The following is a 27,632-nucleotide window of genomic DNA, read 5'->3' as shown; positions in this document are numbered from 1 at the left end:
TATTTAAGATACAACAAAAATATTGGTGCAGCCCCTACGGAAAATAATATGAGGATTCTTCAAAATAACAAAAATGGAACTAATATATGGTCCAACAATTTCACTTGTCAGTATTTGTGGAAAAAGAAAACACTAACTCAGAAAGATATATGCATCCCTATGTTCACTGCAACATTATTTATAACAACCAAGATATGAAAACAAATAAAATGTCCTTTAATGGATGCATGGATAAAGAAAATGTGGTGTATTGATAAACAATGGAATATTATCCAGCCATAGGAATCAGACATTAACATTTGTGCAATACAGAAGGACCTTTAAAACTTTATGTTAAGTGAAATGTTTCAGACAAAGACATATACTACCTGATCTCATTTTATGTGGACTCATAAGAAACAATTATATAGGATCAGAAATACAGAGAACAGATAGTGGCCAGGGATTTTGGAGAATAGGAACTTAGATAAAGGAGTTTAAAATGAACTTAAATACAACTAAAAAACATCTTGAGGATGTAATTATAGCATCATGACTACAGATGATAGCATTGTACTATGTATCTGAAAACTGCCAACAGCATATACTAAAAGTTCTCATCAGAAGAAATAAATTAAAACTAATTTGGTTATGGATTTTTACCTATTATGGTCATCATTTTGCAATGTGAAAGTAGTAAATCATTATGCTGTACACCTAAAACTGTCACTGTCACTGTCCTCCTGTTGTTCATCGATTTACTCGAGCAGGCCCAGTAACGTCTCCATCGTGAGACTTCTTGTTACTGTGTTTGGCATATCGAATACGTCACAGGTAGCTTGCCAGGCTCTGCCCTGCAGGTGAGATACTCTAGGCAGCTTGCCAGGCTCTCCGAGAGGGGCGGAGTTATCGAACCCGGGTGGGCCAGTCAGCACGCGCAAGGCAAACGCGCTACCCACTGTGCTATCGCTCCAACTCATTCTGCAATTAAAGTTACAAAGTGGGAAATGAGTTTATAGAGGAACCAAAGTCCTTGAAGAGAAGCGTGTTTGTAAAAGCAGGACTGTGAGCCGCCAAGAGACCCCACGGGGCTCGGCTCCTTGGGGTCTCTTGTGAGATTCTGGATATCTCTGCTCACTGTCCCTAGGCCCGAGCACCCCCGGGGTGCTGCCCACGTAACGCCGTCCCCAGGCTGGTGCTCTCAGGTCCATCACCCGGCCTGTACCAGACACCGCGTGTTCCGCAAGCACGTGTGTGAAATGTGTGTAAGAACATTGTGGATGGCGGCTGGAGCAATAGCACAGCGGCTAGGGCTTTTGTTTGCCTTGCCTGCGGCTGACCCGGGTTCGATTCCCAGCATCTCATATGGTCCCCCGAGCACTGTCAGGAGTAATTCCTGAGTGCAGAGCCAGGAGTAACCCCCGAGCATCGCCGGGTGTGACCCAAAAAGAAAAATGGAAGACTGAATACGAGTGTGTGAGCGTGAAAGTGTGTGAATATATGCAAGCACATAAGAGTGTGAATGTGTGTGAATGACACCTAAAACTAATATGATTTTATATGCCAAATCCCAATGAGGAAAAAATGCGTACCAGACTTTTCCCCATAAAAAGCTAGGTACATATTCTTCTTCAGTGCATATGGAACATTTTTTAGAGTAAGGATACATGCTGGGGCACAACTTGTGTGTTCATAAGGTTATGAAAATAAAAATAATATCAGGTATCATTTCAGACCACCGTGCAATGAAGAAAATTGATCATAAGAAGAAAGCTTAAGAAAGTCCCAAAATTTGGAAATTTAGCACACTGTTAAGCATTTGTTGGGTCAAAGTCAAAAAAGAATAAAAATACTACTCTGAATGAATGAGAATGAAGACAATATTACAATTGATGGACTATAACTAAAGCAGTATTTAGAGGGAAGTAAATAGCAAATACAGACTTACATCAGGGAAACAAGTTATGGTTCAAATAAGGTGATTATTTAATTACCAAATAAGTAGAGGGAAGGAAATGATAAAAATATAAGAAGAAATAAATGATGTAGAAATCAAGAAAACAATATGAAGAGTTAGTGAAACCAGAGTTGGCTTTTCAAAAGAATAAACAAGACTGACCAACTTAGCTAGCCTCATGAGGACAAAGAGAAAGAGAATTATAATTAAAATAAAGTGAAAAATATTTTTAAAAATAAATAAATAAAATTAAGTGAAAGGGGAGAAATTACAGAAGATATTTCATAAATTTAAAAAAGATCAAAATGAGCTATATTTTATCATAAAAAATGTTGTGCCAATAAACTAAATAATCTAGAAGAAATGGATGAATATTTATAATCATACAACCTCCTACAACTAAATTAAGAGAAAGCAGAAAACCTCAACATACTTCAAAACCTTAATTTTCTCATGAGCCAGAAAATTGAAATATCAATAAAAAATGTCCCCAAACACAAAATTCCAAGTCTGGACAGGCTCACTAGTGAATTCTACTAAACTTTTTTAAATGACTTATTGGAGATTGAGTAATAGTACAGCAGGTAAGGAGTTTGCTTTGCATGCAGCAGACTGGAGTTCAATCCCCAGCATCCCAGATAGTCCCCCAAACACTGCCAGGAGTAATTCTTGAGTGCAAATCCAGGGATAACCCCCAAACATCGCTGGTTATGAACTAAAGAGAAAAAAAAGACTTATTACCTATACTCTTCAAATTCTCAAATTTTTACAAATCATAAAAAAAATGAGAGCCCTTAACAGTTTCTATTAAATCTACACTGTATAAAGTCTACCTTATATCAAAAGCAGACAGAAAGGGCTGGAGCAATAGTACAGGGGGCAAGACACTTGCCTTGCATGTGGACAGCTCAGGTTCGATTCCTGGTACTTTATATGGTTCCCTGAGCCCTGCCAGGAGTAATCCTTGAGCAGAAGGCTGAGAGTAAGCCTTTAGCACTACCAGGGATGACTCCAAACAAAGCAGAGATGTTACTTAAAATTGCAGGGACCAAAGCAATAGTACAGCGAGTATCAATTAACTTTTTATAAGAAAAAAATTACAACTATGAATGGTGATGCATTTTGCACACAGCCAAACTGAGTTCAATCTCCAGCCGCCCATAACAGCACCCTGAGCACTAGCAAAAGTGACTCCTGAATGCAGAGCCAAGAGTAATCCCTGAACATCACCAGGTATGACCTAAACCCCACAACCCCCCCCAAAAAAATAAAGAAAATTACAGACAAATATTTTTGATGAACACTGACACAAAAAATCCTTAACAAAATCTTAGTGAATAGTAAACTGAATCCAACCTATACCTAGAATAAATCCCACTTGACTATTGTATTGGAAATACCTATTTCCAATACAATAGTCAAGTGGGATTTATTCTAGGTATATAACAATGATTAGGTATTCATAAATTAAATAATGTGATATACCATATAAACAGGCTGGAGCAACAGCACAGCAGGTAGGGTGTTTGCCTTTCACGCAGCTGACTTAGGTTCGATTCCTCCATCCCTCTCGGAGATCTCAACCAGCTACCGAGAGTATCCTGCCCGCACAGCAGACCCTGGCAATCTCCCCATGGAATATTAGATATGCCAGAAACAGTAACAATAAGTCTCACAATGGAGACGCTATTGGTGCCCACTCGAGCAAATCAGTGAACAACAGGAGAACAGTGCTACAATAGCAACAAAAAGATAAAAACAACATATCATATCAATAGACACAGAGAGAGCTTTTGGAATGATTCAAAACATTCATTCATTATAAAAATTCTCCACAAAATAGAGATAGAAGGAACATACCTAAAGACCATAAAGGTCATTAAAAACAAACCCAAAACTAACAGTATTCTCAGTGGCAAAAATCTGAAATTCTTCCCTCTGAGACCAGTACAAGACAAGAATACTCACTTTCTTTTATATTACTCAACAGAGTATTAGAAATCTTTACTACAGGCAATAAAACAAATCAAAGCCATTTAAATTGAAAAAATTGTTAAAGTAGCATTATTTACATATAACATGATAATATACAAATATAATCATGTTATATACAATTATGAAACATAGAAGATCATAAAGTTTCCACTAAACTCTTATAAACAAAACTAAATACATTAAAGAAGCAGACTACAAAATCAACACATAAGGATCTTTTGTATTTCTACATGCAAGCAATGAATTAGAAAATACAGAAGCAAAAGAAAATTAATCTCATTAAAATAGTATTAAAAATATCAAGAACCTAGAAACCAACCTAAGAAGGATGCAAACTACTTATATATTGAAAACTTGTTACTATCAAAAGAAATAAAAATGAATGTAAGTAAATGGAAGAATATTCCAATATTCATTGATTTGCAGAATTAACATTGTCAAAATTACTGCATTACCAGGAACACTGTACAGAGTTACTACACTTTCTATCAAAATTCCAGTGACACTATTCAAGGGAATAGAAAAAAATCTGCTAAAATTTGTATGAAATCATAAAAAAAATTATGCTCCTCACTAAATGGGAAAAGATATTGAACATCATACATCTGATAAAGGGCTAATATTATATTATACATATATAATATATACAATATATAATATATACAATAATATATACATATATATTGCTCTTAAAAACAAAAATAAACAAAGAATCTCACTCCATGATGGGTAAAGTAGCAAAACAAAAATTTCTTCAAAGAAGATATATGAATCGCCAATAGAACTATAAAAAAGTGTTTATCATCACTGATTATCAGGGAAATACAAATCTAAATAACAATGACATATCATTTCACACCATTTATATAGGCTATAAAAAAGACAAGAAACAACCAGTGTTGGGGAAGTGGTTCAAATGGAAACTTTGTATGCTGTTGAAGGGAATATAAACTGGGTCTCCTTCTATGGAAAACAGTAAGTACACTTCTCAAAGATGTAGAAATCAGACATCCATAAAACTTAGAAATCCTACACTTTGGCATACCAGGAACACAAGAACCTTATCTTGAAAAGATAGATGCACACCTCCATTCACTACAGCACTCTGTTCAATAAGCAAGATATAAAAACAACTCAAGCATCCAAGAGCAGGTGAGTTGGAAAAGAAATTGTGGTGTGTGGACGCAATGAAATACTGCTGAGCTATCCGAGAAGGTAAAGCTTTACCTTTGCTACGAGTGGATAGAACTAAAGGGCATCATGTTAAGCAAAATAAGTTCAGCAAAATAAGGGAGAAGGCTCCCAATAATGTATAAAATATCTTCCCTTTACTGGGAAATATAAGTGACACATATCCATTTAAGGGTTCCTTGATAGAAGAAGAAATGAGGAAGTAGGCAGGTGACTTCTGCAGTCATGGAATCCTTATGGTTCTATAAGTTCATCCTGAATTTCTCTTTTGCAGGTAATGAGATTCCCTCTTTTCTTAAACTTTGTATAAATGAGACCATACAAGAAATACCATTTGTGTGTGACTTGAAAAATATAAGGGAGAAGGAAATATAGCAAATAATTTCACCCATCTGTACTATCCAAAGAAACAAAGCAAGAGAATAGTGTTTCTAATGCTATGAAACTCTTGGAATTAGACTACAGAGATTTACCACGGGGCATGGGTGTTCTTGTGAGAGAGAAGGAAGAGGCAGGTCAGACTGGACATAAGGACAGTGGCAAAGAGTTCTGGTCACTTTGGTGGCGGTAAAGATACAGTAATTTTGTACACCAAAAGCATAACTATTAACACTTTTGTTATCAGGCAACCTCAACTACAATTAAAAATCATACATGGGCTGGAGCAATAGCACAGAGGGTAGGGTATTTGCCTTGCACGCAGCCAACCCAGGTTCAATTTCCAGCATCCCATATGGTTCCCTGAGCACTGCCAGGAGTAATTCCTGAGTGCAGAGCCAGTAGTAACGCCTGAGCATCGCTGGGTGTGACCCCAAAGAAAAAAAAATATATATATATGTTATATATATAAAAGGACCAAACATGATGGTCTCTCAGTATCTGTATTGCAAACCATAATGCCCACAAGTAGAGAGAGAGTAAAAAGGAAATTGTCTGCCATAGAGGCAGGGGTAGGTGTGGGACTAGGGAGCAGCTCAGTGGGATACTGGGGACATTGGTGGTGGAAAACATACACTGATGGAGGGATGGTGTTCTATCATTGTATGACTGAAACTCACACATGAAAACTTTGTAACTGCATCTCAAGGGGATTCAACTTAAAAAATTATATATAATAAATATAACATGTAATTAGCACAGCGGGTAGGGCGTTTGCCTTACAAGCGGCCAACATGGCCGACCAGAGTTCGATTCCTCCGCCCCTCTCGGAGAGCCTGGCAAGCTACCGAGAGTATTGGATATGCCAGACACAGTAACAACAAAGACTCCAATGGAGACGTTACTGGGCCCGCTCGAGCAAATTGACGATCAACGGGAGGGCCTTTACCTTACCTTACATAAATAAAATATAAATAACTAAAATTATATACTAATTATGTATATGAAATCTCCCAGATTTTATTTTCATAGTCAGATGATCATTTCTCGCCAATTAGATGTAAGCAAAATTCTATTTCATGATCACTTAATCACTTAATCACTTAACTTCCCGTTAGTCGGCGATTTTGCTCGAGCGGGCGCCAGTAACGTCTCCATTTGTCCCTGTCGCGTGCTAGTGTAGCCCAATGGCATCTGTTCGCTCCGGGAACATGAAGGGCCTCAAACGATCGTTCATGATCTTGACGAAGAAGTCTGACCATCTGGTAGGTGGGCGGCCACGCGGTCTCTTGACATCCCGTGGAATCCAATCAGTAACAGCTCTAGTCCAACGGTCGTCTTTAAATCTCATTATGTGACCAGCCCATCTGATTTTCGACACCTTGGCAAATGAGACAGCGTCCCTGATCCTTGATCGTCGACGGATGTCAGAACTCCGGATTCGTTCTCTCATTTGAGTGAAACGTGATATTCCAAGAATAGCTCTTTCTATTCTTCTTTGGGAGACCTGAATAGCGTTCTCATCTTGTTTGCGTAGGGCCCAGGTCTCTGAGGCAAATGTTAATGCAGGAAGAACAGTGGAATCAAAGAGATGTGCCCAGAGCCGGAGGTTCTTCGTCCTCTTAGCTATTTCTTGGACGTTCTTGAAGGCGTTCCAAGCCGCTCTCTTCCTCCTGCGCAGCTCATTTGTCAATGCCAGGTCATTTGTCATGTTGACCTCTCGACCTAGGTAGACATAGCTGTTGCATTCGGAGATGGTCGTTCCATTGAGAGCGAATGGGGCGTCAGGAACAAGGCTGTTTCTCATAAACATTGTCTTCGTAAGATTCAGCTGTAGTCTTACCTTTCCACACTCACGGTCAAAGTCGGCCAGCATTTGTGCCGCTTGGCTGATGTTTGGTGTTATTAAAACAATGTCATCAGCAAAGCGGAGGTGGTGTAGTTGCCGACCATCTATCTTCACTCCCATTCCTTCCCATTCCAGTCGTCGCATGATGTTCTCGAGGGTGGCACTGAAGAGTTTCGGTGAAATGGTATCACCCTGCCGCACCCCTCTCTTGACATCAACGATCACTTCTTTGTAGAATGGTGAGATCCTGGTAGTGAATCCGCAATAGAGCTCACGGAGGATCCTGATGTATTGGGCTTGAATGCCCTGATTGGCTAGGGCTTCAATGACCGCTTCCATCTCAACAGAATCAAAGGCCTTCTTTAAATCAATGAACGTTAAGCAGAGCGGCATCTTGAACTCCCGAGAAACCTCAATGAGCTTGGTTATCGTGTGGATATGGTCGATGGTGCTGAATCCTTTGCGGAACCCTGCTTGCTCGCATGGTTGTCCTTCATCTAATGTTCTGCCAATCCTATTCAGGATGACTCGAGTGAACAACTTGTAGATGACAGACAATAGGCAAATCGGGCGATATTCATGATATTTGCAGAAAAGCTACTGTTCTCTTATAGAATGAGGTGAATGAATAGTTCTCTTATAGAAAGGGAGAGATAATATGGTTGCCTGATTTTTATCTTAATTTTCTTTTATTTTCCTCCTTCCTTTCTTTTTGTCACTGTTATTGCAATGACCAGGGGCTGTGCATACTTGAGCGTGGTGCCTACACATTTGCTTGTGGTGCTCATAGGAGTTTGCACACCTTAGCCGGGGTGCTCACTGAACACATATGACAGCATACCAGAGATTGCAGTGATAGAGTTATTAGAAACTAGAGTTGCTAGAACCATAGCCCAGGTGCGTGGCACCAGGGATTGAACTCACAACCTCATACTTAGCAAGGAAGACACTTTAACCATTGAGCCATTCCCAGCCCTACCATCCTTTCTGCCTAGTCTACAGATTTGATGATGCAAATGGACCAACTTTCAACCCTAAACTCAGAAGCCAGATGTTTAGAGCAGCAACTAGCAAAAGTCTGTGTTCTTAAGTATTTGCTGGAACAGTTGCTCCAGCTCATCGACTGTCTGACTCTGGCTCCCTGGCAATAAAATAAACCTCTAATTGATTAAGCCACTGTGGTCAGGTTTTTGCTATACACAGCCAAATACAATCCTGGATGACAATGATGTTAACCATGGCAACAAAAGAGATGTTTAAGTACATCCTCCGGCTTTCTTCTGCAACTTCTTCTTCAGTGTCCTTTTAAAATTTAAAACATGATGGAGTATGACAGAGCAGAAAGAGACTGATACTTTTGAAGTAGCTTTTAGACCTGGAGAAGCAGCTGCTACTAACCAGTTTTGTCATCTAAAGGATCTTAAGTGGAAAATGACAATGCCATGATCCATTTGGCAGTGAGTGCTACACAACATGGGCATGGAGCCCAGTACGCACTCCACACCTGTTTATAGTAGGGACAAGGCGACCGTCACAGCATTTCTAGATTCTTCGGGTGGACACAGGTGACAGCATTTTCAGCTTCTGACCTGGATTGATGGGCCATGAGTCCTTCAAGAGATCATGTGGTTTCTAGCCATTGAATCCAACCTGGTTTTTAGGCTGTACAAAGAACAGTAATAACAAATGCCTCATAAGCTGACAGGCCAAGGGACACGGAGCCTCACTGTACTTTGCAGTGAGCACCCTGACTTTGGAATCAGATACCTCTAGGTTTGAATCTCTTTCTACTTCCCCACCCAGGAGCAGATCACCTCCCTACTCTGTCCTTCCATTTCTTCCTCCTCAAGTTATACTCACCTCACGGAGGCTGCCCAGAGGCTTCAAGGAGGTAACAAACAAACAAAAAAAAAACAAACAAAAAATGAACTGCTTGATCTGCACAGGCTCATTTGTCAATGTGTTCTCTCTGCCTGGCGGAGCAGGAAGCTGGGTGCTGGCAGGAAAGGGGAGAGCTGACCACAGCTAACAGCTGAATTCCAAAATGGCGGCAGAATCCCTGATCTTCGTGAAACAGGCTGCTGAGGCCAATACCCAGCTTGAAGCAGGCCTTGCCCCCAGCATGTGACATGGGAGCTGCATGTAGGGAAGCAGCGCAGGAAGGATGGGTGAGGGCAGGTGCTGAAAAGTAGGTTCATTGTCCGACTGAGCTCTCTGGCTCTGCCCCATTCTACTCATTTCCCTGAAGGCCCAGCAGTTCATATATAAACTTCGCCTCCGACACAGTTCAATATATCTGGGGCTATGAAGGGGCCAGGGAAGGGGAGAGCTGAGATGAGCTTCTCTGTGCTGGGGATAAAAGCTTCGTGAATGCACCTGTAGAGGGGCAGACATGAAGTGCATCAGCCGGTGTGCTGAGACCCCCATGCCTTGGACAGCACTGCTGAGCCCCTCCAGCTGCCAAGCCCGTTTAGTGGACTTAGAGCCAGAATCAAGTCCATCTGTTCTTAGGACTCTGCACTGCTTCTCTAGGGATGCAGATATTCTGACCAGCACTTCTCAACCTTTATCCAACAATGACCTCTTTTTGAATTTGTTTCCTTCCTATGGCTTGCCAGTTCTCCAGTTCCCCACTGCCCCCACTGATCTCATGCTGTGTTCTCCCATTTAAGTGATTTCCACCACTGCCCACCTGGCAATATCCTGGAGGCCCACTCCAGGCTCTACAACCTTTGGTTGAAAAATGCTTCCCTAAATGCCCTGCCATAGAGGCAAGGTGGATGGGGGAGATGGGGGGTGGGAGGGATACTGGGATCCGTGGTGGTGGAAAATGGGCACTGGTAGAAGGATGGGTATTTGATCATTTTATAATCGAAACCCAAACACAAAAATTTGTAAGTCTACAACTGTACCTCATGGTGTCTCACTAATAAAAATTAAAATTTAAAAAAAAAGAAAGAAAAATGCTAAAATTAAAAAAAAAAAAAGGGCAAAGAGTGAAGAAGCCAAATAATGTAAAAGTAGCAGGAAGGGCTGCTCTTGTGGCTACGTCTGCTCAACTGGATATAACTGTCATCAGCAAGAGGGCAGGACAGGTACCAGGAGCTGGTACAGCAAGTATAGAACTTGCCTTGCATGCAGCCAACCCTTGTTTGATTCCTTAGCATTGCCTTTGGTACCCCAGTCACGACCAAGAGTGATCCCTGAGCACAGAGTCAAGAGTAAGGCCTGACTTTGGAGGGGTTGGAGTGGGGGGTATAATGGGGTTCTTGGGGGTGAAAAATGAGTACTGGTAAAGGGAAAGGTGTTTGATCATTGTATGACCGAGACTTAAACCTGAAAGCTTAGTAACTTTTCCCACAGTGATTCAATAAATAAATATAAAAATTAAAAATAATAATAATAATAAATTAAGGTGGAGTTCATGCCCAATTCAATGGCTAATCAGTGGCTGAATAAATAGCAGTACTCCTACAAAAAAAAAAAGAGTAAGGCCTGACAACTGTTGGGTGTGGCCCAAAAACAAGAAAAAAAATATACAGGGATACAGGGCAGGGGAAAGAGCACATGGGGAATGCTGTCTTTTAACTGACTGGCTCTAAGACAGCCATAAAACCTCACAGAGCCTCAGTTTCCTTTTTGTGAAATAGTAACAACAAGGATGAGAGCTACAAATTGTCACTCAGCAAGCCCTTCCCAAGTGGTTGATACAGACCCTGTTGAAGTCTTTTGAGTCCGAAAGCTTTTCCCATTCTCCCAATTAACCTCTAAGGTGAGGGTTGCAGCCCCACTTTACAAGATACACTGAAGCATACAGAGGTGGAATCACTCACCCAGGAAGCAGGAGGGAAAAGAGCCTGAGGAGGGCCCTGCAGTAGGCACAGGGAGGTGACTTTCCCAGGATGCGGCCCAAGCAAGAGGGCAGGTCTGACTTGCCCTCTTCCCTTTACCCCATGAGCTATCGTGACAGCCAGGGTGACAGTAACTTGGCAGAGTCAAGTGTGTCAGACAACAAAGTAAAGTTCCTTGTGGTATATCCAACAGAGATAATTCATGTGAACCTGCTTTTGTTGGGTCAAAAGAACCAAGATCACTCCAGGACCATAGCCAGGCTTCCAGGGGAGCAAGAGACAGGAAGGGAATCCCCCAGGAGCTGAGACCCGAAGAAAGGCTGTTCAGAGTGGAATCTGTGGCATGACTCCATGGACGTGCAGTGGTAAGTGCTCTAGCTCCCCTTCCCCCAGTCCACAACTACTACATGCAACCACCAGGGCCATTTGGAAGTTGGCCTGAGAGCTTGGAGAAAGTCATTTCAAAAACTGTGACCCAGAGCAGAGAGGGGGGATGACTGAGAAGAAGAAATCATCCATAAAGAGAAAGGAAGTTCAACCCAAAGTCATTGAACTTGTTGAGTATGACCCTTGGCCAGGCTACTTGCTAATCCCTTGACCTGTTCAACAGAGAATCCTCTCACATCCTTATTATACTTAATTTTCTAGAGCTTTCCCACTCTTTCCAAGCCTCAGGCTTTCCCTTTACACTAATCTCTTTCTGGAGTTGATCTGCTTCTTAGTTTTTCATAAAGACTCAAGATCATATGACTCAAATGACCTGACATTCCTCCTTTTCATCTTCTCCTAATTTTGATGGGAATGTGCCCTTGGTTCACATCAGATAGGGTTCAAATAAGGAAGCAGAAAACTCTATGACTATTGTGGGATATAAAATTTCTTGTTGGAATAACACACTCCATAACAGTGGGACAGAGTGTATGTGTATGAAAGAGAACACTAATTGAAAAGGCATGGCTAATACTAATGAGGAATGGCTCATACCTTGAAAGACTATTTTATAGTTTCTTATACAGCTATATGTACAGTTAACATTTGATCCAGCAATCCTACCCCTACTTACCAAGAAAAATAAAGCATCTGGCAATGAAACAAGACCTTAACATGAAAGATCACAGCAGATTTTTTCCACAATAGAACAAAAGTGAAAAATAGCCCAACTGTCTATCATCTGATGTATGGTTACACAAATTGAAGATTGTCTATACAATGTGGAAAGAACAGTCTTTTAATTAAATTGTGCTAGGGCTGGACACGTAATTAGATTTGGAGACGACCGTTGGACTAGAGCCGTTACCGACTGGATTCCACGGGATGTCAAAAGACCGCGTGGCCGCCCACCTACCATATGGTCAGACTTCTTCATCAAGATCCTGAATGATCGGTTTGAGGCTCTTCGTGTTCCTAGAACAAACAGACGCCATTGAGCTACACTAGCACGCGACAGGGACAAATGGAGACATTACTGGTGCCCGCTTGAGCAAATCGACGATTAACGGGAAGTCAAGTGATCAAGTGATCAAATGCTGGGGCTGGGGAGACAACTCAGAGGTCAGAAGCAACTGTTTAACATGTATGGGGACTTAAGTTAAATCCCAGCACACACGCCCTCTGAGCAGCACCGCAGTATCCCTCATGGTCTCCAGTACCTCTGGGCCCAAGTAGTGCCACATCCTCAGGCCCTAGCATTGACTCATCTAACAGAGTTGGTTAAATATTGCTGGGAGTGGCTTCTGGATTCCCGGAGCACTGCTGGGAGGCCTCCCCAAATGATTAAATGATGACAAACAACTAAAACAGATAACCATTTTTTTACATTTTATTTCACTAAAAATGGTTCTTCATTTCAGTTGTTTGGCATCATTTGGAGATATCAAGTGGAGAACCATTTTAGTGCAATAAAAATGAAGAAACTGCCATACATGTAAGACTATCCAAGAATCAACCACAAGAACATAACAACTAAGTGAAAGCAACCAGATTCAAAATGAGTCTTATCGTGTGAACTTCTAAAAACTGTCAACAGATAAAATGGTATCAATGGTTACTTGGGGCTGAATATGGTAAAGAGTTGAGTTGGAAAGACAATGAGGGGCAACTTTTAGGGGTAATCAAAATGTTCTGCCTCTAGAGGACCGAAGAGAGAGTACAGTGGGTAGAGTGGGTAGAGCACTTGCCATGCACTTGCCTTCATTGACCAGGGACAATGTGGGTTCCAGTTGTAAGGTACATTTTGAGGTCAGTGATTTTGAGGACAATAATTGAGTTTCTTACCACTAACATGGAGAACAAACTCACTGAGTTCATGCTTCATGGGGCAGATAAGTGTGTGGAAATAAGGACCAAGGAGGACTTGAAGAGATTACACAATCCCTTGCCCCTCTCTGCCACCAGGACATGCCAATGGATAATGTTTATGTGCTCTTTCCTGCCGAGTCTTTTAAGTCCTGGATACCAGTGCTGTGAAATCCTGTGTGTTCCATTCTCTGTCTCTTCTCTTCATTATCTCCCTAACAACAGAGTGTGGCATTTAGAGAGAAGGAAGACAAAGAAAGGAAGACAGAGAAGAAAGGTCCGAAGCCTAGATTCCCACCAGGAGCTCATACCTTGGGAAGCCACAGGAAAAAGAGAGAAGAAGAAGCCAGCCTGGGACATCAGGTGGAGAAGCAGGCAGGCTCTGGAACCAAAGCGAAAGTACAGCCAGTAGGGGGCTTTCCTTGCACATAGCCAACCTGCATTTAATCCCTGGCACCATATGGTTTCCCCAAGCCCACTGGAAGTGAGCCTTGAGGACAGAGCCAGGAGGAAGACCTGAATACCACTGGGAGTTAAAAAAAAAAGAGGGAGGGAGAGAGACAGACAGACAGACAGACAGACAGAGACAGAGACAGAAAGAGACAGACAGACAGAAACAGAGAGAGACAGAAGTAGACAGGCCCATTCCTTTGGCAACTATGCACAATGTTTCACTCATGAATCTAGATGAATCTAGGGTTGGGATTTGGCAGAGAAAAGGCAGATGTGATCAAAGGAATTGTAGGGGGATGCACTGCCCAAATCTATTATTCCAAGAGAAAACTGGCTACCAGGAAGGAAGCACAAGTATTGGTCTCCTAATTTATACCTCTGGAAATCAGGGCTCAAAGGAATTAAGAGACTGTTCAAGCTGTAGATTTAGAACATTGGCCGAGGTACATTAGATGTTGCCTCCATCTATGCCCTGTCCCTTAAGGTGTCTCTTTCTATTCATGATATTCCTCAAATTAGCACCACTGGGGTGGGGGCAGAAGGGGGGAGGGGAGGGGAGGGGATGGAAATGAGGTGCCCCCAGGTCAAGATGTGCTGGGCTCACACTTCAAGGCTGCTGCACTGTGATGCGCTGTTTGAGCCTGGTCAAGGGGCCAGCTGTTCCCAGAGGCTCCAGTTGGGGGGAACTGCACTACCTCCGCCCAACAAAGACGTCTAGTAGCAGCTTGTTCCTATCGATTACCCACCAAAGTGTCTCTCATTGTTAGGCATTCCCCAGGGGCAGCCACGAGAAAAGGAGGCCTTTCTCTCTCCCCCCTCCAGTCCCCCCTTTTTTTTGCATTTAATGACATCCAATCCTACCCAGTGATCTCTGCCCTCTTCCTCCTAGAGGCAGGAGTGGGGGAGGGAACAGGGAAAGGAGAGAGAAAACACAATATGTGAAGATTGTGTGGAGCGGGAGGTACAGACACAAAGACAAGAGGCTGGACAAAGGAAGAAACACAGAGACTGAGCAACGGAAGACAGAGACGGAGAGAGATAAAGAGACTCCATAGGTGTTGACAGATGAAAGTAACAAATACAGACCAAATGATCTAATAAAGTCTGAAAAGCATGTGCGCATAGAAACACACACACACACACACACACACACACACACACACACACGGGGGGGAGGGGGAGGGATAAGGAGGGGGCAAGAGAGAGAGAAAGAGAGAGAGAGAGAGAGGGAGGGAGGAAGACAGAGACAGACAGACAGAGACAGATAAAGAGAGATGTGGGGATGAGAGGATTCTTAAGAAAACTGAATTCAGCCCTTACACAATGACCCAGGCATAAGACAACAGTTCCCAAAGTGTCTGGTGCTGGGTGGTTTTGTCATAATCCACATGACACTCCACCCAGCTTTGCATGGAAGGTTCTCTCCCTCCTGACTTCCCCAGCTTCTGTAATATTGTTGAGGTCCCAAACGTCAGAGAAAGATCACCTATCCCGGGACTCCCCATACACACAGGTGTCTAGTGCCCATGTCACCCGCCCTGCTCATGCTAGCCCTTGTACCTTCAGCACAGAGAGAGCTCAGCTCAAAACTCCTTGTTGCTCCCCCTCTTGGAATCCTGGATTCCCAGCCAGTCCTCCCAGCCAGAAACCTGGGGGCCAGCAACCTGCTCCTTCACCCCAGGTGCAATCATGTGCCATGTCTGATGGATTTTGACTCCTTAACGTTTTGTTGACCTCTGTGTGCCTATAGCACAGAGAGGTATTCCCCTGCCCCAGTGAGCAGAGATAATGAAGGAACTGAAGGAAGCAAAGTGCTCAGAGAAGGGAATTCTTGGCCTACAGAGGACCAAATGTCAGTCCCGCAACTGTTGGCTCTGTTCATCCCTCCTCAATGGCCACAGCTCTCACCCCTCCCTGAGCCCCGCCTCTGGACATGGGCATCCCAGCCGCGTTCTGCAGCCCACAGGGCCATCTCCTAAGGTAAACTCGACTTCACGTTCCCTCTTAAAAGCATCCAGGGAAGACTCAGGTCAGTGTGGGCCTTCACAGTCCCAAAATATCCTCCATAGCCTGGGTGTTCTCCTCTCTCCTTGGGTTCCTACCGCTCCTTTGCCCCACCCCCGACTCCAAACCCATCTGGGAACACCAAGATGTTCTCAAACTCCCAGAAGCTCCTTCTTCCTGGAGAACCCTTGCTCTTCTCAATGCCCTCCAAGCTCTATTCTTTTATTTCTCTCTCTCTTTTGTTTTTTTGAGAGAGGGGATAAGTGGGGGTTAAGTCCATACTTAACCTTAGGTGCTCAGGGCTTACTCCTGGCTCTATGCTCAAGAATCATTCCTGGAAGTGCTTGCGGGAGCCATATAGGGTGCTGGTAACAGAACCCAGGTTGGCCACATGCAAAGCAAGCACCCTCCACACTGTATTATCTCCCCAGCCCAAGCTCTATTCCTTAAGTGTCCTCACATGTCAAGCATCTTCTAGATGCACATGGTTCTTCACCTTCCTGGGATGGGTATTTTTATCTCCACGGCTCAGATGGAAGGGAGGTTCACTGCCTGTCCACATCATATTGTTTACAGAGACAAATCCCAGAGTTGATCTCAGGGCTCTTAGTTGCATGTAGGTCCCCAGTGGACAGTGACCCCATGGGGGCAGTAAAACCCACCCTTGCTGAAGGAGCAACTGCTAGATCTCAGGCATACAACGAGCATCCCATTCTGACTTTCTCTCCTTCTTCCCACCACCCTAAGCAGTTGGATGGCATCACTTTGCAGGAAGAGCCCCTCCCTCTCTAGTGCACATTGATAAACCAACACACAGAGAGGTTGGGCACTGGTGCACACTATGGAGTGAGGAGTAGGAGCAGGAAGCTCAGACAGGCCAGCGCCCACCTTCTCATCTTCCAAAAGGGGACTCAGGGTGCCAGTTCCAATTCAACCCAGCACCTCACTGGCTCATGTGGGAACACATCTGCAAACTGGGCTAACAGCACAACAACACTTTGCCCTAATTCCCAGGCCAGGCTGAGTACAAGTGGACAAACCAAATAGGTACCAAGAAAGCAGTTGTGCAAGGGCCAAAGGCACAAGTGAAACCCCCATGGACCTGGCTACTGGAACCGCCTATCCACATGCTGGCTCTGTATACCCTCCTCTTCAGTGTGAGGTGCAGCCTCTTAGTCCCTATATCCATATCCACCAAGAAAAGTGAGGTTGGTACAGGAGAGGTGCATGCATCTGAGTCTTCATAGGATGTTGCTGACATCCATAAAGTACTTCCCTATGGATGAAAGAGATTCTTTCAAGACTTGGCAGCCTGCAGGGATACAGAGCACAGACCTACTTTGTCCTACGGAGAAGCACTTTCTGATGAATCCACAGAGACATGGTGTGCTTAGTCACACAGCTGGTGACGGAGCCAGGGGCTGCCACCCAAACTTCCTCCTCTTAGCCACAGTTGGCTATGGCAGAGTCTTAATGGGCTGGAGTCTATTTTCTTTTAAATAGATGGAAAGAGAAACATCAACTTGGCTTTCGAAAGCCAAGTCCCAGTTCAAGTCAAGGAACTTGCCTGGGTCACAGGGTGGAGAGTGTGAGAGTCAAAACTCCTGAAGTCACTCAGGAACCCACACTCAGAACCATCCATGTCTGGTCCAGGCCAACTCTGGGGCAAAGAAGAAGGTTGAGACTCATTGATCTTTCTATTGATCCCACAATGTGCATTAATATTAGTACCTTGCCACAACTGAGCAGTGAATAATACCTTGCCACATTCTCGAGTCTCACAGCAACCCAACCCCCACTCAGGAAACCTTTATGGTCCCATTTTACAGAAGAAAACCCCGAGACTCAGAATGGTGATGTAATCTGCCAAGGTAAACTCATGGAACAAAAACCTGAACCGGCCAAGCCCAAGAGGGGTCCATAAAGAGAGAATGAGCTAGAGTCTGGGGTAACGAATTCAAAGGAGACATTGGAATATTTGAGTAATCAGCAGTCTTAGGTTGTGAGGAATAGAACTGACTCAGCTAGCTTAAGAAAAACCAAGAAATGGTAAAAACGTAGCAATCATTGTGCATCCTAAAAGCAAGAGTGACATCAGCTTTTTAGTTTTAAGTTACCAAGTGGATTTTTATTGAGGTTTCGTAAAAAGGCTCACAACTGTATCAACATTACCACTTCAGGCTTTGAAGGCTACGGCCCCACACCCACCACCAGAGTGCTAACATCCCTAGACCAGGGTCCCAAGGTCCCTGTGCTCCCACCTGGCCCCCCTGGCAGTCTCAGAATTCAGTTTCTTCCCACTGGCCTCTGCTTTGTTTCTTTCTGCCCCACCTGAGTGAGATCATCTGCTATTTGTCTTTCTCCTCTGACTCGCTAAACTTAGCAAGACACCCTCTACTCCAGTTCTGTCCAAATGGAAGCAAGCTGCAAGATTTCCTCTTTCCTCAGAGCTGAGTAGTAGCCAACTGTACATCCAGGCCACCATTTCTCCATCTGCTCATGTGTCACTGACAGCCTTTTTTTGCAAGTCTGGACCCACCCATCTTGAAAGCAATCCAGGAGGGATTTACTCTTGTCCGCCTGGAAAGCAACCCAGATGGGGCCTTTCTCTGCACTCTTCTGCTCTTCCAACGGCCAGCCTTCCCTGCTTCCCAGTCCACATGGCAGACGGGGCATAACCTCACACAGGCTCCTGGGTTTGCTGCTCTTCTGCCCAAGTCCAGACCAGACTGCGCCAGAATCCCTGAGGCTGCCTCCCAGTTTCAGAAGCTCACTGAAATGGTCCAACACGGTTCAGCACCCCTCCCAGGCAATCAACAGTGGCCATCAGCAGAGGCACACATTCTGCTAACACACCAGCTGATAGAAGGCAGCATAATTCGCTCAGGAACTGCACAGACATCCCACAGACGTTCTTGTCTGATTGTGACCACAGGTCTGAGGAATAAGAGTTAGCAAGATGGGCAGAACCACAGGATCCCAGGCAGCCTTGAAGGGGTCTAGAGAAGTGTGGGTACAGGGCCTAGACAGCTTGGAGGTATACAATCACGGTAGCCACTTCACTGAAAGGGACTGTTTAAACCCTTGCTTGAAGATCAATGTGACTACAGACTGCAAAATTTTAAGTACTACACTGTGTTATCAATGGTGTAAAGCAAGTGCTATTATGACTGCAAATTTACATGATGAAATTCATGTACTTTTGACATCTCAGTTGAAGTTTATTACTTAGGTATTTTTGGAAGAATTACATGAATGTTTTATTATAAATGTGCTCGTTTACATGCGTATCTATTTAATTTTCTAAGGAGACAAACAGGCAGCCTTTCATTTCTTAGCCATGAAAAGTCAGAGCCAAGAAAAAGGAGGCAGTGTGGTCTGGTGGAGAGAGCAGCTATCAGAAATGTGTGTGTGTGTGTGTGTGTGTGTGTGTGTGTGTGTGTGTGTGGTTCTCAGCTCGGAAATGTACTAGTAGTGTGGGTCTAGAATGTTCCATACCCCCATTCCTAAATCCTTCATTTTCAGGAGCTTGGAGATGACTGAATGGCCAATCATATCCTCTGTTCTCTGCTCAAAGTCTGCAGAGCCGGGGGGGGGGGGGGGTGGAGGGAGAAGGGGGAGCATTGAATGCCTTGTATAAAGCTGGTCCCGGTTTGAATTCCAAGTACCCCATATGGTCCCTGAGCATTGACAGGGTGCAGCCTTGGAGATCCCTGAGCACCCCCAGAGTGGCCCAGGAAATACCCAGCACCGCAAGGCTCAAGCATCCTTGGCCTTCACATTGAACCACTTATGGGAAAGGGAGACTGGCCTCCGAAGCACTGCTTAGTCTGCTCATGAAGACCAAGTCATCCCTGGGTCTGCAAGGTGCTACACCACTGGCCCATCAATCTTCCTGGGCTGCCCTGAACCTGGCTGCGCCTTCGGCCTCCCATCATCCCTTTGCTGACTCTCCCCGTAAGACACTGGATTCTCTTAAACACCCAGGAACCAACATCAGGGCTCCACACCCCTCCTCTTCTGCCCAACGCCCTTCCTCCTGGCATCTTCATAACTCTCTCTTCTTCCAGACTCTGCTCACATGCCATCTGCCCTGACCGTCTTATGGAAAGGTACACTTCACTACCAGCCCTGCCCCCACTGTGGGCTCATGGCTGTATATCAGCAGTGGAAACAAGAGTCTTGTGCCTACAAGGTGATTTATGAGATAATTTGTGAATGAGCGAATGATTGACTAAAGACATAAAAGTACCTACAATCTAAATTAACGCAAAGAAAGCACATGGTATCACTTTTTCCCTTCCTCCTCCCATGTCTTCTGAAAGAACTGCCTTGCCTCAGGTCTAAATTAGGACTGGGTTGGGACTGATGTTTTCTTTGAACACACACAGGTCCCAGACCCAGGCTACGGTAGGGGCTGGGAGAATGGGAGTTTCTCTCTACATTTTTATCCTGACTATTTTTTTCACATGTGTATCAACATAGAAGGTGCTGCATAAATATTTGCTGAATTGACTTATTTATCCAAGTCCCAGGAAAGGGAATACCTGGGCCCACAGCTGGTAGCACTTGTAATGATCAATTCTTGATAGAGTCTTGATTGCACAGAGGAATCCACATATTGAGAACAAGTGAAGACGAGCATCTACCCTGGCTTCAGGCATGAGACAGACTCTGTATTCACGGCTCCTGGAGTGGACATCTGTTCTTTTTTGTCCAGAAACTCCCTTAGGACAGCTTCTCCTCTCCACTCCACCCTGAACACTCTAGAAAACTGCCAGTCTCAGGACCAAGCCTCTCCTTGTCGGGGCACCCACACCTGCCCACTAAGGCTTCCCTCTCCTCCAGCCCAGGAGTGGTAGCCTAAATTCTTTTCTAGCAACCCTTCATCCCCACCAACCCCCCAGAAAGAGCTTTAACCAACAAGGTAAGGTTCTTGATGCTTTTTCAGCACTGAAGACAAAAGAATTAGGGCCAATAACCAAAGAGAACCATCTTTGCTGCAGCAGGAAGGTGATCTGTGTGCACTGGTAAAGAGAGAAACACAAGAAATAAGAGCTGCGAGAAAGAGACGGAGACAGAGACAGAAAGACAGAGAGAAAAACAAATGTATACAAAAGCTTTGGATTGCAGAGTAGGTACTCATTAGATGGGCCATTGAAGAGGAAAGAGAACCGGTGACTGATTCTGGATCCAAACGCATACACTTTTACTTCTGGAATTAGACCTGACTCTAGATAGAGAGCAGAGGATAGACTGAAGTGCTGGCTGCCCCAAAGAGGCTGACAGCCAAATGGAAGACAAACAAGGGTTGGCATCCCTAAGGCTGGCTGAAAGCGCAATGCCAGCCTGAGAGCTACAGGAGAAACTCCAGGGTTAGCTCCCCTCAGTGCTGACCACCAGCAACAAGCTCCCAGCCCTAGCTTCTGAATCTCACCCTGGGGATGGTGCTGTGCCATGGAACCCCACACTCTGTCTGTGCTAGGCTAGTCTGTCTCTACAGCACCAACTAGAAACTCTTACCTGAGACACAGAGACTGGTGCTTGCTACAGCTGAATTAAAGCCAGATTTTCAGAACAAACTTTTGGAGTTTCTGCTGTTGAGGCCTAAACCAGCCCTGACGCTTGTCCATTTGTCCAGCTTCATCAGATTACTTTGGGGAGCTTCCTTTGAGGCTCTCTGGGTCTCCTGCAATCCCCTGTACATTTTCTTCTCTAGTTTTTTCTTTTTTTTTTAACTAAGAGTCGACAACTTTATTTCCATGTTTCACAATACAAATGAAAGCTGTTGTTTTTTTGTTCCATTTACTACCCCCCTCCAAAACTATCCTCTCTCTGATGGGAAGGGGGGGGCGGGGGGGCACAAGTCTTCCTCTAACACCGCTGGAGAATACCCAGAGTCACAGCACCATGATCTCCTGGTGAAGAACAAGTGACAGGAAGTGGGGAGAGAGAGAGAGAGAGAGAGAGAGAGAGAGAGAGAGAGAGAGAGAGAGAGAGAGAGAAAGAGAGAGAGAGAGAGAGAGAGAGAGAGAGAGAGAGAGAGATCGGCTCCCACTCTCCTTATCTGTCTGGTCGAGTCATTGCAGGCCAAGTGGGCACCATCATAGGATGGGCAGGGGGTCTCATCATTGGAGACCCAGGCATCATGGGCATATGGCCTCCCATTGGCGGCCTTGTTCCAGGAACAGGTCCCACTGGCATCATCCCAGGAGGAGGGGGGCCCATCATTGGCATCATGGGAGGGTCCCCCTTATGGGGTGCTGGCATCATCCCAGGGTGACGAGGACCAGAGAGACTGGGCGGAGGTGGGATCATTGCCCCTGCCAGAGGAGGAGCAGAGAATGGAGTCGAAGGAATCGTGCCTTGTTGAAATGCAGCAGTTGTGTTGTCGATCAGGCTCTGGGCCTGCTCCTCCATCCATTTCTGATAGCAGTCCTTCACATTCTCTTTGTGTTTCCTGATGCTGCAGTGAGTCTTTCTCACAGATGGAGAGTCATGGGTGACATATATGTCACAGTAGTCACAGTAAAACTTAGGCATGATGCTCTGCAGGCCATTGAATGCTCGTTTGTTTTTTTCTTAAGCTCACAGAAATTGGTATTTATTTTGCAACAGAAATATATTTTCACCAACATAGAAACATTTATTTAACTCTCTGGAGAATGAAGACACATGGCAAGAAAGCCTGATGGAGAGTGCCTTGGTCTTTCTCTATATCATCCCCTGAACTACTTCCTTCCAGCATGCCAGTGCCTAGAATCTTCCTGGATTCTGTGAGAGGCATCATGGCTCCTGTTGGCCTACTGAGGCAAAAACTATCCCTCAGTCAGGCTAGCTAGCATCTTTGAGAGCAGAAACACATCAGTATATCCAGCCAAGTGCTGTCACTGCCCATGTGCTCTGAGCAAGTGGGTCTATGAATTTCCCCCAGATGAGAGAGAGCCTTAAAGGCAGCGGCAGTGCTCTCTTGCTCTGTGTGTGTGTACATGTGTGTCTGTGTCTGTGTGTCTTTGTGTGTTCAGAGATGAAATTAGGTCTTGGACATGATGTTCTGAACATGAGGTTGGCCCTTAAGAGCTGCCTAGGGGCTCAGAAGCCCCTGCTCCTACCCCCCACCCAGTTCTCACAGATGTCTGAAAATGTGCATTCACAGATTCTCTCTTCTCCCACCCTATCTCTCCACCCCTCCATCTCCCCGTGCACACATACTCACTCACTGACTTGAATGACGTTAATTCCATAGGGCTTGCATGCTGTTCATCTGAATTCAGGTGTCTCACTCTTTCTACCACCTCCAACCTACAAATAGGACAGAAAAGAGACACCAGTCTATCCACCATAAACTTATTTGATCTGGCGAAGACTCTCCAACATGCCACTTGAAGGGTGAGTATGGGGAAAAGGAGACCAGATTTCCTCTGTGAATTCTCAAAAGCCAAACTAGGACCAACAGGTGTCAAAGACAGCAGATCTGCTTGATGTAAATGACTTTCTCGGGGCCAACACCTGTAACCTTCTGAAAAGGCCATGAGACCTCAACTCTTTCACTAAGTCAGTGGACAGAGTGACTGTCCTGCAGGCAGCAGCTTCAAGGCCCCCAAGATCCCAGCTAATAGAGCACACACTTCACAGAGCACCCCTAAAAGTCTCTTTGTGCAGACCAAGTCCTCCCTGGGTCCTGCAAGGCCCTCTACCACTGGCCCATCAACCTCCCTGGACAGCCCCAAACCCAGCTGCACCTTTGACCCCTCCTCAACCCTTTGCCAAGTCTCCCTGAAAGACACTGAATTTTCTTAAACACCACCCAAGACTCTACAGTCTCAGGTTCTGGGGAAAAGTCAAGGCCTTCTGAAAGATGGGGGAGTGGGTCCTTGGTTCTCCTGGACATAAGGGAGTCCTGGCATTGTCACATGGGCCCCCTTCCTGGGACAGCTAGCAGAAATAAGGTCACCTGCCAGCCCCAAGGGTCTGTTTCCTCCCTGGAACCCGAGAGAGTGTGTGACCTGAGTAGACTCAGGAGACCTCATCCTGCCTTTCCTCAGGGCAGAGAAGGCCTCTCTCAGAAGCCAGATCTCCTGGAGGGCCTCCCTGACCCCCAATTTATTTATGGTTCTTAAATTTTTATTAATGCATCATGATTTACAATCCTGTTAATAATAGAGTCTCGGGCTTACAATGTGCCAACTCCAAACCCACCACCAGCATTCACCCCTTTCTGACCCATGACCCAAGGTCCTTCCCATCCTCATCCACCTCCTCTGCAAATTTGGTTTTTAGTTAGTTTTGTTTTAAATTACCCATTACGGTGTCCCAAACCCTCATCCAATGCCTTATGTTACTTCCAATTCACCACGTCATTTATACCCCACTCCCAACTTCCTTGGCATCCTCTCTCATAGACCCCAGGGCCAAGGATCTATCATCATTTGACCAGCCAGACCCTGGCCTTGTTTCTCCATCTACCACAGAAGAATGAGATCATCCAGTATTTTTCCTTTTCCCCCTGGCTTACTTGGCTCAACTGAACACCATCCAGTTTCATCCAACAAACAGCAAGATTTTGTCCTTTCTTACAGTCATAAGGGAGCTATAGCACAGCAGGTAAGGCATTTGCCTTGCATGAGACCAACATGGCCAACTCAGGTTCGATCCCTCCACCCATCTTGGAGAGCCCGGCAAGCTACTGAGAGTATCTTGTCCACACAGAAAAGCCTGGCAAGCTACCCGTGATGTATTCAATATGCCAAAAACAGTAACAACAAGTCTCACAATTTGTCGTGAGACATTACTGGTGCCCGCTCGAGCAAATCAATGAACAATGGGAGGACAGTGCTACAGTGCAGTGCTACAATCATATGGTATTCCATGGCTTCTAGATACCACACCTCTTTATCCATTCAACTGTTATTGGATGTTTGGACTGTTTCCATATCCTGGCTATTGTATTAAGCACTGCAGTGAACATAGGTTTTCACATATCTTTTCTTTTTTTTACATTCTTTTTTTTTATTAGTGAAACACCATGAGGTACAGTTATAGACTTACAAATCTTTGAGCTTGGGTTTCAGTTATACAATGATCAAGCGCCCATCCCTCCACCAATGCCCATCCTCACCACCATGAGTCCCAGTATCCCTCCCACCTCCATCCCCCCCATCCCACCCTGCCACTGTGGCAGGGCATTCCCTTTTGTTCTCTCTCTCTCCTTTCAGGTCCTGCGGTTTGTAAGAGAGGCATTGAGTGGTAATTATGTTTGGTCTATAGTCTACTTTCAGCATGCTTCTCCCATCCTGGGAGGATCCTCCCAACACCCTTTATTTGGTGCTCCCTTCTCTATCTGAGCTTCCTTTTCCCCTAGCACGTGTGGCTGGCCTCCAAGTCATGGAGCAAAATTCCTGGTACTAATCTCGGCCACTCCTGGGTGTTAGTCTCCCATTTTGTTACTTTATGTTCCCCAGATGAATGCAATCTTTCTGTGTCTATTCTACTCTTTCTGGCTCATTTCGCTTAACATGATACTTTCCATTTACATATCTTTTCAAATGAATATTTTTATGTTTGAGGGATAGGTACCAAGAAGTGTGACCCCTCCTCCATCGAAAACAAATTCCTTCCAGAGACCCCTTTTCCCTCATTCCATCTCAATCCTCTCAGCGCACTGACCACACACCAGAAGTCTATCCTGGGTCTACTTTTTAGATCAGTAATTGTAAAGCGCCCTGTAAGAAGGTCAATCCTGGAGGGCAGGGCCACACCCACTTTTGTTTCTTGTCCCCCACAGTCTGGCAGAGTTAGAAAGCTCAGCGCAAGAGCCAGGGATGAGAAAAAATGAAAAGAACTCACAACTGTCAGCAGCATCAACCCACTTCAGGGAAGCAGAAACTGAGGCTCAGAAGAGTCAGGTCCACCTTCTCCTGCCTTGCCCATGCTGTGCACTGTGTTCAAGAGGGCTGGTTTCTCGCCCTGACTTGGGAAAAGAACAGCCCAAAGCAGGAAAGCAAGGCTGGTGCAGCTCTCCTGACCCACCCTATTTATTGGTTTGTGCACCCCAACACCAGGCCCTGGGCTCCAGGTGCTGGCCTGATGCTCACCAGCAGAGGCACAGGGTGGTCCAGCGTCTCTGGCTGGTCCTCCTCTCCGCGCAGGCCCAGCTCTGAGTCTTCCTCAGTTCAGCGCTGCCCCGTCCCTGGACCAGCTCCTTCCTTTGTCCTCTCTCAGCTCCAGCCCCTGCCACCTGCCCCGCTGATGCTACAGACCACGGGAAACGGTGAAGGCTTTTGAGTTTCAATGGAGCCAGAGCCAGGCAGCTTAGAAGCCGCAGCGCGGAGAGAGCGGCCTCTTTGCCAAGGCGCCCACCTGTAATTGGCGCAGCCGGTCGCCTCTCCCTCAATTGGTAACGAGGCAGAAATCCTGTTGAAGTCCCTGGAAGGCCCACGCTGCCTAACGAGGACAGGATCCAGCCCTGGGCGGTTCCGGCCGCTTTCAAAGCCTCAGCCCAGAGCCAGTTTTAATGATCACGGAAGGAACTTCTGAGAGAGTTGTAAGAGGAAGACAGGATAATTGCACTAGAAATATCCGCCACAAGAGGACAATGGTCCACTGGCCCCGGGCTCTTCAGGAGCCGTGGCCTTCAAGGTCAGCTCCTCTGGCACTTGCTCTGATTCTCCCTGACTCTCTGCTCCAAGATAATTATAAAAGAGAGATAGTGTAATCCTCTCCCTCACCACCTCCACCTGTAGCCCACAGACCTCCACCTCCCGCCCCAATGCAGTGACAAAAAAAAAAAAAAAAGGAATTTCATTTTTGCAGTGCTGGCACTTCATGGAAACACCCGGGTGGGGTGGGCGAAATGGAAAGCCCAGCCAGGCTCTCATGAGCTGTGTGACCCCGAACAGTTACTTAGCCTCTCTGAACACCTCTCTCTGCTGGAGGGAAAAGTATCCATTCATCCCTCTCCGCGGGTGCCCAGAGAAGTCAATGGCAAGGCCAGGCCCAGGGTGCAAATATGATGGCCGAGAGACAGAGATGTGGCATTCAGCTGCTCATCTCCAAAAATTCATTTAAGACCATAGGACAAAACTCTTAATATTTAAGTCCCTGTCTTCTCCATCCTCTCCCCTCTTCTTCTGCACCCCATGCCTCCCATCTGCCCACACAGGGCCACTATCTTCAGATGTCCTCCATCTGCCTGTGTCTTTTTCAGGTGGATCGCTGGGTGGGGGTCTTAGAGATTTCAAAAGCTTCAACCGCATTGCTTCCCTGCAGCTGTCCCCTCCACCCTTCGCTGTCAGAGAGACTGAGTCTTCTGGGAATGCCTGCTCCATCAGCAGGGACACTGAGTCTGCTGGAAATGCCTGCTTCATCAGCAAGGGGACTGAGTCTGCTGGGAATGCCAGTCCCATGAGACTGAGTCTGATCACCGCCCTCTCCCTACACCGACTGGCATCCTGACCCGGAGAGAACTGTCTGCATCCACCAACGCTTACTGAAAACCATGAGCTGAATAAGTCCCTGGCCCAGGCTGCCCCAGAAGGAATGGTTTTGCCCCTTCCCACCACCCTCTCTGCTCCAGGGAACATTGGAAGATTCTGAAAACAGTTTTGAATGTAACATCTGGAAGAGTCACTATTGGTATCCCCTAGGTTGCTGGGTACTTGGGATGCTGCTAAATATCTTC

The 27,632-nt window shown here is 45.4% G+C and overlaps 1 protein-coding gene across 1 annotated transcript; it reads right to left on the bottom strand.

Moving 5' to 3' along the window:
* Nucleotides 1-22,015: 22,015 nt before the first annotated feature.
* On the bottom strand, nt 22,016-22,508 carry LOC130031132 (U1 small nuclear ribonucleoprotein C-like). The gene has a single exon (XM_056122421.1). The coding sequence runs from the start codon at nt 22,493-22,495 to the stop codon at nt 22,016-22,018; it is 480 nt and encodes a 159-aa protein (XP_055978396.1). The 5' UTR covers nt 22,496-22,508.
* Between the last annotated feature and the right edge of the window lie 5,124 nt (nt 22,509-27,632).

Source organism: Sorex fumeus, unplaced genomic scaffold (genome assembly GCF_029834395.1).
Source record: "Sorex fumeus unplaced genomic scaffold, SorFum_2.1 ptg000045l, whole genome shotgun sequence".
NCBI classification, from domain to species: Eukaryota; Metazoa; Chordata; class Mammalia; order Eulipotyphla; family Soricidae; genus Sorex; species Sorex fumeus.
Note: the sequence above shows the minus strand (reverse complement) of the source record. Positions and strands in the feature narration are given on the sequence as shown.